Below are 15,469 nucleotides of genomic sequence, written 5' to 3'. Positions count from 1 at the left end.
AGGACTAATCATTCTCCAAATTCAATTTTTAGTTTATTCATATATAGTATTGACAGGTTTAGAATGCTTATATTTACAAAGAGTAAGAGAATGATAGAAAACTATTTACATATTTGAACACAAATATCCAGGTAAATAATACATTCATTAAAAAATTACATGATTTGCATTTATTACTCTTGAAGTTTAGTAGATGAAGTAAAATTCTGGAATATATCAAAAATCAACAGAAGTAGATATTGTAGGAAATGGAATAACTTTAGTGAAGAGCATTTCTGGATGATGTGAAACACCCTGTCCATGGTCTTTAGAATAAGCCCTATAAATTAAAGCCTGGCTATCCTAGATCTATTTACTACTCAGTCCCATCCGCCCAACAGCCATCCTTTTGCATGGCAAGTGTTAGTGTCCGCCACTGTGGTATAATTGTACAGTAGGCTGATGTCGAGTCTGTCACAGTTGATGCCAGTCTGGCCTGGAATAGTAGTTTGGTCAAGATTGCCCAGGCATCAAGCAGAACAGAAAGATGCCAAGAAAAAAAAAATTAAAGGAGAATGCTTAATAATAGCAAGTAACAAGGAATGACTCTGTTTTATTTTAGACAAATAACTAATAATAGACAATATTGAAAAGGCAGCTCTAGTAAGTGTATGCTGTTCAGGAAGATATCGTTTAAAGTAAAAGAAATAAAACCAAAGTGTTAGAAGTATAAGACAAGAGAGGTTATGAATACTGCATACTGTTTTAGTCTTCATACACTAAGAAGGACCTTAAGCTTCAGACAAGTTCAAAAAGGAGAGCTTCAAAACATATTCTAAGTTTAAAGAGTATAAAGAATTGGGATAGGCTGTACAAGTTTAATTATTTCAGTTGCAAAAGCAGAGACTAAGGGGAAACCTGTTGGAAGCATTTATAATAAGCTCTTCAAAAAAGAAGAGTGTCACATTGGAAAGCTGTTAAAATTACATTTTATATAGGCACAAGAAAGCCAATTCTGTGATTCAAAAAAGCAATGGAACTAATTACCAAGTAATAAGGTACAAAGCACACTGGGGGCCGTTAAATCTCAGAAAGCTGACACGATGCATGGCTTGTCATTGAAGATTTTTCTTATAGCTTTGCAGATGTTCCATAGGCGCACAGAATGTGCAAATAAATGTTTTTAAGTGCATTAAAAGAACACAGTAAAATACTCTGTTCAATCCCAAAAAATAATTTTCCTTGTTGAGATCCATACAGTTTAGCTTACATGAAAGACCATTAATAATTCTGCTGTCAAAAGATTACACTTTCAAAGTTATCTGAAACTATTCTTGATTTAAATCCACTAGCAGAATTCAATAATATTTTTCTTGATATAATCCAAATCTCAGATGTCACTTTAGAGTAGCCATTTTTCTAAAGCAATGTTATTTTATAGAACACAAGCACCGAAGGGTGTTAAAAAGCAATAATAGATGGATATAAGCACTATTGTCAAACAATTCTAGCAAAGGTTTGTTACTAGAAAACGTCAAGGTGGCTCATTATCTGCAGTTCTAGACCAGCTATAAGCTACTGTATATTGCCTATAAACATTAAAAAGAAAACATATAACCTATACTTACACATCTTCATCCGTTTATTTAATGAACCAACTCAATCCAGTTTTAGGGTCACATGCAGCTGGAGCCTATCCATTGCTTGATATGGAGCAGAACTCACTGGTACTCTGTACTGGCACATCTCCATTCTGCCTTTATGAACACCAGCGCTTATTGCATGAGAATGGACACTACTGGCATTTAACCCTCAAGCCAAACTGTACTTGGAACAACAATCTGTAATTTCAATGAGCATTCACCACCAAAAGCCCCAATACCTCGCAGTTCGCAACAGTTTCTGTATATCAGCACAGAATGGGGAACCCCCAACACGCTATCGGAAATTGTTTCAATACTCATTAACTAAAACAACAGGGAGTACCACCAGTGCTTTATTCCACTTCACGCAGAGTCTATCCAAGACAAGAGTTGACCCATGAAAGTACACCAGGACATCAAAGGACACACAGGCCTACACTTGATCAGACGGATCACCTATCAAACTAACCTCCAAGTATTTGGGATAGGGAACAAAACGGCAAAGTTAACAAAAAGGTCATAGGCAAGTGCCATAAAGATGCAGTCCAAGCCAGGATTCAAATCCTGACTTTTAGAACTGTGAGGCAGTAGCACAAACTACTCCACCATATTGTAGCCCCACTTCCAGCCAATGATAAATCAGACAATGAAATACTGTATGGGTAACACCACAGTCATATCCAGCAAAGTAAGTTTGTCTTTTTTGAACTTTTGTGATGAAAAGATTATCAAACCATTCTGAAGGAACAAACAACGTATTTTAAACACATGTAGTGAGCATCCATTCCAGCCACTTTTTGCCTTTAACTTACACTGAGCTGCTGCCTCACAGTAAGAAGACCTGGGTTTGCTTCCTGGGTCCTCCCTGTGTGGAGTTTGCATGTTCTCCCAGTGTCTACGTGGATTTCCTCCGGGTGCTCTGGTTTCCTCCCACAGTCCAAAGACATGCACGTTAGGTGCAATGGCGATCCTAAATTGTGACTAGTGTGTGCTTGGTGTGTGTGTGTGCCCTGTGTGCTGGGCTGGCACCCTGCCCAGGGATTTGTCCCTGCTTTGCACCCTGTGCTGGCTGGGATTTGCTCCAGTAGACTCCCGTGACCCTGTGTTAGGATATGGTGGGTTGGATGATGACTGACTGACTTACATTCATTATTTTCGAGCCACATTAGCTGTCAAACTACAACAGCCTTTCAAGTTGTTATATTAATTTCACAGCAATCTTCATTTAACAAATATGTTTAAGAAATCTGACTAAAATTTCTCAAATTTTGTGTATGAGAAAGTAATAATTAAAATTAGTTTTAGTAAAGGAACTTGACAACAGTGTTCTAACTGACATAAATAATACGGAAATAAATTCCATTAAAGCTTTACGCTTTACTGAAAGAAATTAAGAACACTATCACTTTTTGTACCTTGTAAAATGTAAATGCATACTGAAGAAAGAGAAAAAAAAAACATAAAAGGCTCTTTTTCTCTTGCAGCCTTCTTTACTCCTTCTTTTCAAAAGAAAGCAAAATAGAAATAAATCAATACAAAGTAAGGAAGATAGAAAGGAAGGAAGGAAGGAAAAAAAATGATTTGAGTAGAAAGGACTGTGGCTCAAAGCAGGAAACGGTATCTAACCTTTTTCATTAGAAAAGTGTGTTTTTTTTCGCTTGTTTATCTGTCTCTTCCACAGATGTTCTGGCTGCAACTTAATTGCCGCATAGTCAGTGAATTGTAGTTCACTTGAAAAGATGTGAAGACATATTTATTACTCGGCTATTAGCAAGAAAAAGAAAAAGGAATATTTTTGTTGATGCTGCCATAAAATCTTCAAACTTCTGCAAATAGCTTGCTTATCAGACGTGATGGATGCTATGGTTTTCCATTAATTTTGTAGCAACACCGAAACCATCAGACCTAAGGTGTTTTCATGAAATTCTCGAAACATGTTTTATAGATGCAAACCAAACTGCTCAATTATTTCATAGTGGACTGGAAATTCTCTTATGCTTAAATTGCACTTTGGTAAGAGCTAAGTGCTACTTATTTTTTCAGAATAATGGGCGTTAAATTGGAGAAATAATTTAAATAACACAAGGAGAAATTTCATGTTACATTATGTTGAAATCCACAGTGGGGCATTTTGTAGCCAAGCCACAGGAGAGAAAAAAAAAAACAATGGAAAAAATATAACACTGTCTTTGATACCGGCATTCAAACACATATTGAAACCCACCAGGACAAAGTCAGAAAATACACCAGTGTTTGCATTCGCTTAGTTTGGCTCACATTGCTTTTATTGTTCCTTTTTCAAATGGGGATCAGAGGGCGTACAGCACATTCATTCAAGCTCACCCCAAAAATTAAACAAAAGTAAGGTGGAAACTTTATTTTTAGTTTCAATTTTCAAAACCTCTTCTTCTTCTTCAGAGGCTTCAGATCTATACTCTTCTTGGAATAGAGGGATTCAGATAAACCCTGTATCTAGCAGGTAGATTTCAACTAAGCTGTATTTTATACTATCATATATAAAACTGTGAAAAGGTATTTATCCCTTTTCCAATTTCTTTTATTACTGCAAATTGTTTGACACTGAATACTTGAAAGTTTCCTAGCAATTAGATAATGGGCAACTGTGTTTCACACTGTTTCACACATGTAATTTATCTGATGAGTAAAGGTGTCCAATACCAAAAGGCACCCTGTGAAAAATAAATCTCCCTGAGTTAAATCAGCCTAGTTAAAGGAATACTTAGTGTGCGCTGATTGAACACAGCCAACAGTCATCTCTGCTCAATATCTACCTCACTTACTTTGACCCTTGCCATCACAGTCAAGTTGCCACCACAAAGATTCAACAAGCATGTAATGCCCCAATCAAATCACTGAAGAGATCATATAAAAAGTGTTGACATCTATAAGTCTGGAAAGGGTTACAAAGTAGTTACTAAGACCCTGGAACTCCACCAAACTACAGTAAATCTCCAAATGTAAAACACTCCGAACAGTCCTGGGCTTTGCCAGCAGTGGGCAACCTGCCAAAATTACTCAAAGGGTACAGTGCAAAATCAACTTAAAAGAGCCTTGCTTATTTTGCTTCACTAAAGCATAGTGTTTATGACTTCATAATCAGAAAGACATTTGACAAAAACGGACTTCATTGGAGAGTACCAAGGCAGAAACTACTGCTAACCAAGAAAATAAATATTTGTCTTTAATATGCCAGCAAGTACCTAAATGATCACAGAGACTTTTGGGAAAAAGTTCTAAGGACAGATTAGAAGAACTTTCCTAATGAAATTTCTATTATCCAAACCGCTATATCCTAACTACGGGGTCACGGGGGTCTGCTGGAGCCAATCCCAGCCAACACAGGGCACAAGGCAGGAAACAAACCCCGGGCAGGGCGCCAGACCACCACACGGCGTGCACACACACCCACACACTAGGGACAATTTAGAATCGCCAATGCACCAAATGTGCATGTCTGTGGAAGGAAAACGGAGCTCCCGGAGGAAACCCACGCAGACACGGGGAGAACGTGCAAACTCCATGCAGGGAGGACCCTGGAAGCGAACCCGGGTCTTCCACTGTGCCACCGTGCTCCCCGAAATTTCTATTATGTACGGTGTAAATCAAACACAGTATTCCACCATACAGATAGTCAAGGATATAGTGTGCTAGTGTTGGGGATGTTTTGCTACCTCAGAACCTGAGAAAAGATCATAACTGAAGAAACCATGGGTTCTGCTCTGTATCATAAAATTCTTAAGGAAAATATCTCGTCATCAGTCCATAAGTAGAAGCTAAAGTTAAAGCTTGGGTTGGTCATGAACAAAACCACTGTTTCAAAATGTCAAAACACGTTCACATCACAATGGTTGCAAACAAGAACAAATACAGCTTTGCTCTGCCTATGTCAAATTCTAAACCAAAACCCAGTGAGGATACTCAGGCAAGACCTAAAACAAACAGTTAATTCTTGAGAACCTAATAGTGCTTCAGCATTAAAGCAGTTATGCAAAGAAGTGTGAGCAAACATTCCTCCACAGCAATGTGGCAGACTGAAATTAATAATTCTTTGCATTTATATAGCGCTTTTCTCACTACTCAAAGCGCTCAGCAATTGCAGGTTAAGGGCCCAACAGAGCAGAGTCCATTTTTGGCATTTGAACTGGCAACCTTCCGATTGCCAGTGCAGATCCCTAGCCTCAGAGCCACCACTCCGCCTTTGAAATTGAAATTAGCCAGCAGCCATTGTAGCTAAAGGTGAAACACACAGTTATCAAGTGCAATGGGGCAACTGCCTGTTCACACAGATTTACAGATTTGTCTTTGATAACCTTTCTCATTGGGTTATATGTTCACTCAGGTTCCCATTGTTTACTATTACATTTTAGTTGAAGACCTGAATATACTCAGTGTGAAAAATTAGCAATGAAAGGAACAATCATGGAGGTACAAATGCCGTCTTACAATGTTATGTATCTTCCTTTTTGGAATAATAATCATACCACATGTGCATTATATTGCAGTCCGACTTTCTGTTGGAATATCAGCATTACAGATGACAGATATATATCCTGTTAGGATATGTTTCAGTCTGTGCAAGGTTGATCTGGAAGTTAGAAAATTCAGCTTATTGTTTTGTGTAGCACTGTTTGCAAACACAGACCAACTACAAATATCTATAACTCTAATTTAATTACAAACAAATTGCAATCAGAATTACAAGTTACAAATAAATTAGTAAACCATACAACATCTACCGCATTTAAAACAGTAAAACAGAACTGATCTCAGAGAGTAGCATAAGAAAATTATGAACATAATGACATATGAAATTTCACAAACAGGAGGAAGCCATTCACTCCATCAGGTTCGTTTGTTCAGCTAACAGCTAGACTGTCCCAATATCTCATCCACATACTTCTTAAAGGTTTCTGCTTCAACTGTGTATCTCAGTTGTTTGTTCCAGAATCCCACAATTTTTTTACATTAAAGTGCTTCCTAGCTTCAGTCTTAAAAGCACTTCCCCTTCATTTCCACTGGTGTCTTTGAGCACGTGATTTACAATTAAGCTGAAAGAATTCAGCTGGATCTGCTTTATCAGTGCCTTTGAGGAATATGAAGACCTGGGTTAGATCCCCATTCAGTCTCCTCTTCTCAAGACTAACCGGTTTAATTCATGTCTGTTGGAATACGACATGTCCTTAAGTCCTGGGATGCACCTGTTTGCTCTCCTCTGCACAGTTTCAAGAACGTCTATGTCTTTTTTGCACATTTTTGACCAGAACTACCCACAGTACCTCAGATGTCACTAGTGTATTATATAGTCTAAGTGTAATAACCTGTTTTTAAGTCCTGTGATGCTACTGGTTACTCTCTTCTGCACATCTTCAAGCGACATGCTGTTAACCTGCTGTGGCCATTTATACCCAGCAACACAATTAGTACACATTTTGTTTTTCTTTTAAAGCTATTTCCTACTTTCAGAGTATTGGAGAGAGATAACATGCTGCATGTTGGTCAGCCATGCAAATAAGAATTTCACTGCGATCTGTACAGCTGACAATATACTTTACTATACTTAACTCAAATTCTGCAATATTAATATTACTAACCTAACACACACATCTTTTAAATTCTTATTTTAAATGTCACATATAAATTAGCCCCATCTGAATGCAAATGTATATAAGCATGGCCTGCGATTAACTGAGGTCCTGTCCAGTGGTGGTTACTGCTAGCACACTATGCTGCTGGGATAAGCTGATCCTGAGCTGGCTCTTATTTAGCTTAAACACCACATTACAGTGCATAAAACATAACCAATAAAAATATAAAATGAATACAGCATTCCAAATAAAGAAAATGAAAATATATTACATCCTAATCAGCATTTAAAGTCCCAACACAACCCATTCTTTAAACATGTGAACGATGATCTGTTTCTGCAGTTTTTACACTTGAATTTACATTCATTTCTTGTCATATCAGCTATCTAACCATATAGCGTCCTTTCAAGTTACTATACTTAACACTGATGATTTTTTTTTTTACGATAACTCGGATTAAGAAATATGCATATTTAATTGAATTAATTTCCACAAAAAAATTATGTGATGCATCAATGAAAAAATAATATGTTGCGCACATAGAAAAATCAGTTTCATTAATGTTTTATGTTTTTACTGAGCAAAATTAAATACAATAAAAATGTTTATATCTTATGTAAATATATGATAAGAAAACATTCTGTTATTCAACCTGTTTAGGTAGCTTTTTAAACCAAAATATGAATTATAATTTACAAGCCACTGTCAGGCCTTCAGAGCATTTCCGCATTAAGGCCCATAGAAAGCTGTTTGTGTCTATAGCTGTAGGTTTAAAAAAAAGGCTTTCACCCCATGAATTGGAGCATTTTAGTATGGTCAGTTATGCTAACACTGGTAGAAGACTAGACTTTTTATTTAAAATCTATCCAAACACAAGTGGAACACATCATTTTCCAGAATTCAGACCAGTAGTAACACTAGCTGTGACCTACATAATCTAAATATTCACTAACAATTAATCTGCTTTTGGTACATTAACCAAGGCAATTGCAGGGCAGAACCCTGCACCCTCCCAAACTCATTGTTATAGTATTATTGCTAAATGTCCAATAATAAATACAAATTAAAAATGTATATATATTTCTGACCTCATGTTAATTGTTACATAATGATGAAGAGCCAAAGCCTTTCTCTGAAAAACACTGGGGATAATACAAGAATAAACCTTGTTGGTTGGACCTTTGGGTGAGGAACAAATCTGACTGGGTATGGTGGTAGTGCAAAAAAATGTAAAATGAAATGAAATCCAATTGAAAAGTGACCAACCTCAATGAGATATGTCAAACATATAAACTATCTGTCTACATAAAAAGTCAGTTGTTAAGCGTTATAGAGTTGTGGGAATGAATACATCATTAATCTTTTTTATTCTGTAGTCAAGTAGACAAGCATGTTATGAATAAAGCCAAACAAAATAACGATTATACAATCACTGTGGACACCCTAGCCTCCTAGGCTTTGATGTAACTGGTCCACCTGCCATGCCTCTAGTTACACCACTGGTGTCATTTAATCAGAGGCCTGACAATTACTGACAATCTTTGTCAAAACAGATTTGTTTATCAATAAACCATTTGCGTTTAGGTTGTGGTTGGAAAGCAGTGTACCCATAGGAAACCCAATGGTTATGGGTAGAACATGTAAGCTCCATACATATTTCGGGGGTATTTGAACCCTTGTTCAATAAACTTTGAGGAAGTAGATCAGACCACTTCACTGTCTTGCTACCTTTCCATTAAAAATGTACCCTGACAGACACCAATTATCACAATTATACATCAATAAAGTTAGGGCAGTTATGGTAAACAATATGATAAATCAACATACAACTGGAGAAACAATTTCAGTTTAAACACGTTTCAGTCCTTCAAAGCACGCTGAGGACGCTCTATAAACTTCTCCCCAGGGGTAGCCACAGCGTTTGTTGACAAGCTTTGAAATAGATGGTTTAATTCCACAGAAGAATACAAATGGAGCTTGAAAACAGAAAAGGAAAAGATGTTTACTTTGAAAAGCAAAAATTCTGTTTTCATACCATTTTAAGCAGTTTGTTGTTTTTTGAAGCACTGTACAGTAGAAAGTTACAGTTATGAAAAGGAAACTCTGAGCATCCAAGTATAGTGAGGGCCCCTTGATTTTTCTTTTATTTAAATCAATCATTAATCTGTTCATTACAGATTACTCTTTATGTCATAGGAAAAATCATTTGTTTATTCTTCACTCACTCTTATTTATTTATTTATTTATCTTCAAAATCACCCTGGAAAAGTTAATATACATTCCATGTTCCAGGATCCAAGTCTATCCCAGTAGCGTTAGGCACAAGGCAAGAACAAATCCCTGTCATTATTTTATAAATGAGAAGAAAACCTGAGGATATAGAAGAAAACCCAACCAGACATGGGAATAGCATGCAAATTCCACATATAAAATGATTTGCCATGAGATTCAGACCCACAACATTGAATCCACGAGGCAGAAGCACTAACCTCTGTGCCTCCATGTCTTCCAAAACATAGCACAATCACTTTTAATTTTAATGATCTACAGTCACAATAAAAACAACTCATATTCTGAATTTTTGATGTGTGGCTCTAAAATATGGATTTTTGTACCTAATGAATCCAGCACATTTATTGGCATTACAACATCCTGAAATACAGCCAGATTGCTTTGGATGGTGTATAGTCCAGTGTAAAAAAGGCGCTATATAGGTGCCTGACCCGACACAGACTCACACCAGAGGCACATATAAAAATAAAGAAATTTTTTTTTTCTTCAACTGTGAGGCACGTCTTCCCCGTAATCCCCACAGACACAACACAGTCCCCAGTACAAATACACACAAGCACTCCTTCTCCTTTGCACCACCACTCCTTCTCCAAGTGTAGTCCTCCTCCTCTCGACTCTGGCCATTGAGTGGTGGTTGCTGGGCCCTTTTATAGTCCACCCGGAAGTGCTCCAGGTGGTTGATCACCGAGTTCCGGCTGCACTTACGGGTGTGGCGAATACGCTGCCCACACGGGCTCAGAAGTCCCAGCTGCAGCACCCCCTGGCAGTGCCTGCGGGACCCAACAGGGCTGCACCCAATTCCCATGGAGCCCTGCAGGAAACCGAGGCACCGCTTCAACCCAGGGGGGAAGCCATCTAGCATCCAGGGGGACGTATTGCACCATCCAGGGCTGCTCCCCCTGAATATACAGTGAAGGGGTGTCCCCACCAGGCATGGACCCCGGCTGTCTGCCACACCAGTGTTCTGTCTTAGATATATGCATACACACAGTGTGTGGCATGGAGTTTAGTACTGCTGCCTTACAGCTCCAGGAGACTGGGGTGATGGGTGATGCCTTTACCTTACTCTGCTCTTTGTCCAGCTCTGCTGGGTTAGGTCTTGGCTCTTTATGAGACTGTAATGAAAACATGGGGTTTTAAAAATGGATAAATCAATCGGTAACTAAGTTATTGGTTTCATCTTTCAAACATTTCTTTCAAAAGATGTTTGATTCTCAGCAGCTCTTCTTCCTGACTTTTGTCTCTAGAATGAATTGTTCTATTTACTCATATATAATATTGGGACAGTTATATTCTGTTATTCCTAGTGCTAACCCAACTAAAACCTACTAAAAGTATTTCAGTTTCTATATAATTCTTTAAATACACATCACAAAAAAGTAATTTTTCAACCTTTTCTTGTACTCCAATTTTTTCCACTCAAGAATTACTTAGGTTTCACTTCTCCATATCTTGCATGACATTTTAGTGGTTTTTTTTTCATGGTGTGCTGAATAACAATGAATTCATTATGATTACTAATTAATTTAATTTTAATCTGTTAGAGATGTGCTGCAGTGGCATCATTACTCTACACAAAACAAAAGTAACAGTCGCTTACTGAGCTACAAAAACGTTACTTTCAACTCAACAGACTGTTGTTTTTTTACCTACCCAGCTCTTCACTGCAATGATCTGTATCAGTCACAGAGCAAATTTTTAGTAATATTTTGATTGTCTTCATATTTTAACAAACACTATAATAGGTTTAGTAAATATACTAGCTTATATACTTGTAAAGAAAGTTTGGCAGTATGGTCGTAACTGACTTGTTCAGAAGATATCATAGTTCTTGGACTTTTACAAGGACATTTCCTAAATACTATTAGGCCTGTTATATTACATGAGTCATGTTCTCTTTCTTTGAGTATCCATTTTGAATATCCAAGGTTCCATTAGTCTAGGCAGAAATTCTGACCCCGACTGAAGTGCCAGTTCATCTGTCGCTGCATATCTAAAGTCAGAAAGTCTGCAAATAAGTATTGTAAGGCAGTTTGCACAGTATTTGGTCCATAGGAAAATATCATTATCAGTAATTAGGAGACGGCAGGTTTTCAAATAAAACACTTGACCTAGTGTAAATCCAAACTAGAACACTTAGCATTTTGAGAAAAGCAACTGTAAGCAATGCACCACCATTTGTGAAGTCCCTCTGTAAACATAACCAAACTACAGAGTCAAGAGCTTCACACATTGGCCTTTCCTCCTCTTTTTCTATTATTATTATTATTATTCATCTGCTATTGCAAGGTGGACAAAGTATAGTGAAATTCTTACTTGTACGTCCAACCAATATGCAGCACATATTTTTATAATATAGTATAACATTGTCTAACAGCCTTAACCCAATTCATAGATGGAAGGGATGAAGCCTTTCCCAGCCACACTGGTTCCAAGGCAGAAACCTGCCCTTAACAAGGTGCCATTCCATAACAGAAATGGAAATAATATCCACATGACATATATTTCTTATGCTTCTTCCATAATTATTCCTCTGAAAATGGGAATGTGTAAAGGATGCAGGCTTCACATTCTAAGAAAGTGTGGTACTCATATGCAGCAATTGCACAGATGATATTCAGGTGTTGAGAACAGCTACTATTATTCAATTAAACTTTATTTCTAATGAATGCTGCATTCATATGTATAGAATAAAAAAAAAGTGTGCAAAAATAAATATCTATAGTTTAAAAGAAAACTACCAAGATTTAGCTATATATTCATCTATTGATAGAATCCAGTTATTCCAGTTCAGGGTCGTTTGGAGCTGGACATTATCCCACCAGTATTGAAGTTAAACTTAGTCGGGGTGCCAGTCTATTACTAAGCACATTCCATTCATACGAACAAATTACACAACCCAATAATTTTTTTAGTTAAAATTACATTTCTTCCTCTGTACACCTTCCATTTTGTTTTTAAAGTATGTTAAATTCCATTAAGGAGGCTTCCATTGAAGCCCATTAAAATAATCATCAGCTTGCTTAAAATGAATGATGGGTTTCTGAATCACAGTCACACCCCCATCCCATCATGTTAATGTAATTTCTATCTTCCTCCCTGCTGCACTGTATAATATTTAAATAGCCATCATTGTTGATCTACAGAAAAAGTGTTTCTTCTTGCTGTGATGCTGCCAACAATTTTGTGCGTGAAGAGATTCAAGTTCAGCCCCTGCTGCCTTCTCAACAAAAGTCACAAAGGGAGAAAACTGATTTGAAAGGAACTCCAGATTTTATTTAATTAAACTCATAAACTGTGCCCATACTGTTATTCATCTGCAGTGTAATTCTTTCTTAATAATTTATTTATTTGCATTATTTTCCTTTCCGTCAGCACTCAAAGGCCAAAACAGTGCATTCGGTGGCTGCTCATATATCCATTGCACTCTTAGAACATCAACAGAACACGGTGAATAGATAACAATAATTTTAAAAAGACTTTATGTCACTGATCGGATTTTGTTTTGACAAAGGATACATTGGCCAGACTTCTGCCTGGCTGAGTTTGAACTGAACTAATAATCTGAGCAAATGTCACCCCTTTCCTCAATGCCAACTATTCATCCTAAAAAATAAGCGGCCTACAAGTTGACTTTGTCTTGCTAGGCACTCTTAAGAGGGAGATATGTCACTAATCTGCTGCATGTCCCATGTAACAAACCAAAGTGGTATCTTCACAGTCCTTCTCGTAGCATTGTTGTCAACTGCCAATGTCTTCCAAACTGTCAGATGGCCGCGTCAGCATGTGCAGTATTGTAAGGATTGTTTTTTGGGAAGTAGTTAGATGTATTCATTATTTAAAGTTACTTAAACATGTCAAATATATATAAAAAATTAAATACGCTATCAGGTTTATTGCGCAAAACTGTCATCAGAAGATAAAAATGTAGGAAACATGTAATGAACCTGCCTTACAGTGTTTAACAAAGCACCATAGAATAGTCCAAGCATGATTAGCATTTTTATTTTTGACGTGCTTCACCAGGGAGATCTTTATATGATATTACTATACATTTATCATAACCGCCCTTATCATACACAGCGTGTGCTGAGCGGCTGCGCCAGCTGCTCTTGGTTAGTGGTTTCTAATCGGCTGATTGTTTCCGAATGACTTGTCATGGGGATGGGCTTAATTTCATTCCTTCAGTTGTTTGTTTTAAATGGAACAACACTCTTTGCCAAGCTAAAACTGAAAACTCTTTGAATGTGGTGTAACGTTTGCATTTGTTAATTTGCTTCAGTGTGGGTTAACATTTTCTGAGATGTTAATGTGAATGAAAAGTGCTTCTTAAAAATATGCTGACAAAACTTCTCAATCTTTTCCCCACCAGGGCGGCAGCTGACAATTTTTAACAGCCAGGCAGCGATTATCATTGGCGGTAGGGACCGAGGACGGCCCTTTCAGGGTCAGATCTCAGGGCTTTACTACAACGGTCTGCAGGTGTTGAAGCTGGCTGCTGAGGGGGACCCCAACGTAAGGGCTGAGGGCAACTTGCGCCTTGTGGGGGAGGTAAACTCTGTCCTGACCACGGAAACCACCTCTACAACCCCTCTGGCAGACATGTCCACTACTATCATGGAGACAACTACCACAATGGCCACAACAACCACCAGGAGGCAGCGATCACCCACCATGAGAGACAGCATTGCTCAGGTGAGACAGCAGGGTGATGATTCCCTTTCCCAAATCATGGAAATGTGCTTCTAGAAATTGGTAACAAAAGAGTCAAAAGGACACTACTCTCTGGGGAAACATGGGAAGTGCAGAAAGGTAATGCAAGTCTGTTATTGTTAAGTCATTGGTAAATTAAATTCAGTGTTTTGTATGAGGAAAGACATGAAAAAAAATAAAGTAAAAATAAAGCTTGTGACAAAATGAGAAAAGGAAATTCCTTACAGCTGTGATATAAGAAAATTGCATTAAACAGAAGGAGGAGATACTGTACGTGTTGAGAAGGAGGAGGAGGAAGTGAATTTGTGAGGAGCAGCTTAGAAAATGATAAGTAGAATTAGTCTGGTAGAAAACATGCTAATAGCATTACACTAGAAGGTGGCATGAACTGGTCAATCATTTTTGTTACAACACAATTTTAAATATTCTTGAACAGTGCAGCAGTGTTTTACAGTATATGAGAAAGAAGAAAATCTGTAAGCCAACTGAACTGAGTGATAAACTCTATATTTACTTCTGATTTGCACAATAGTGTAGCAAAAGTAGGCAGATAAGAGATGTTTTGCTGGGCATTGTGTGTTGTTCGGGTAAGGGAGAATGAGACTGGTAGAATAGCATTATAGCAAAATAAATGAAAGCCGTTTTTCTGAATGTAAATCAAAAATGTGTTACACGGGAGTAAAATGTGGTCAGTGTTACAAAATGTAAAAAGTGCTGGAGAAACGTTGCACAGATGAGGTCATGGAGGAAGACAGTAATGCACATTCAGAAATGGAATCAAGGTTACATGTAAAAAGTAGAATGTTTATATACAGAAGGTGAAAAGGGATCAATGATATACAGATTATTAAAGATGTGTCAGGCAGGAGCAAAGTCCCCCGTGCCACTATTTACTCAGTTCTTAAACAATGCTTCCCTACTGACTTTGGGAAAGGAATACTGTAGGAAGCCTAACAAAGGAAAAAGGTGAAAACAGAACATGGAAGAATAAGGACAGGTGATAAAAGTTATAATAAAAAGTAAAGATAAATCAAAGTCAAGTCATGCATCTAAATCAAAGTTTTCCTATTGATATATAAGCTTGCTTGTGCTAAAGTGTGTTTTTACTTTGCAAACTGTGGTCATCAATCAATGATAAGTTAATTATCTTTTGACATATGTGCAAGTAAAGAGGAGGAAGTGTTCCCAGGGTGCAATATTTTGGAAAAAGCAGTCCCGCTGGTGCTATATGGACTG

At 37.5% G+C, this 15,469-nt stretch overlaps 1 protein-coding gene across 8 annotated transcripts in view; it reads left to right on the top strand.

The window, feature by feature from the left end:
- The window catches only part of LOC120539266 (neurexin-2-like), a 2,018,463-nt gene that overhangs the window by 1,927,190 nt on the left and 75,804 nt on the right, over positions 1-15,469 (top strand). For all 8 annotated transcript variants that reach the window (XM_039769182.1, XM_039769181.1, XM_039769180.1 and 5 more), the window contains one exon: positions 13,893-14,215. In XM_039769182.1, coding sequence (XP_039625116.1) covers positions 13,893-14,215 — 323 coding nt within the window. The remainder of the gene's footprint in view (positions 1-13,892; positions 14,216-15,469) is intronic.

This window comes from Polypterus senegalus, chromosome 11, assembly GCF_016835505.1.
Source record: "Polypterus senegalus isolate Bchr_013 chromosome 11, ASM1683550v1, whole genome shotgun sequence".
Lineage (NCBI taxonomy): Eukaryota > Metazoa > Chordata > Cladistia > Polypteriformes > Polypteridae > Polypterus > Polypterus senegalus.
The sequence above is the reverse complement of the archived record's forward strand: the minus strand, read 5'-3'. Positions and strand labels throughout refer to the sequence as shown.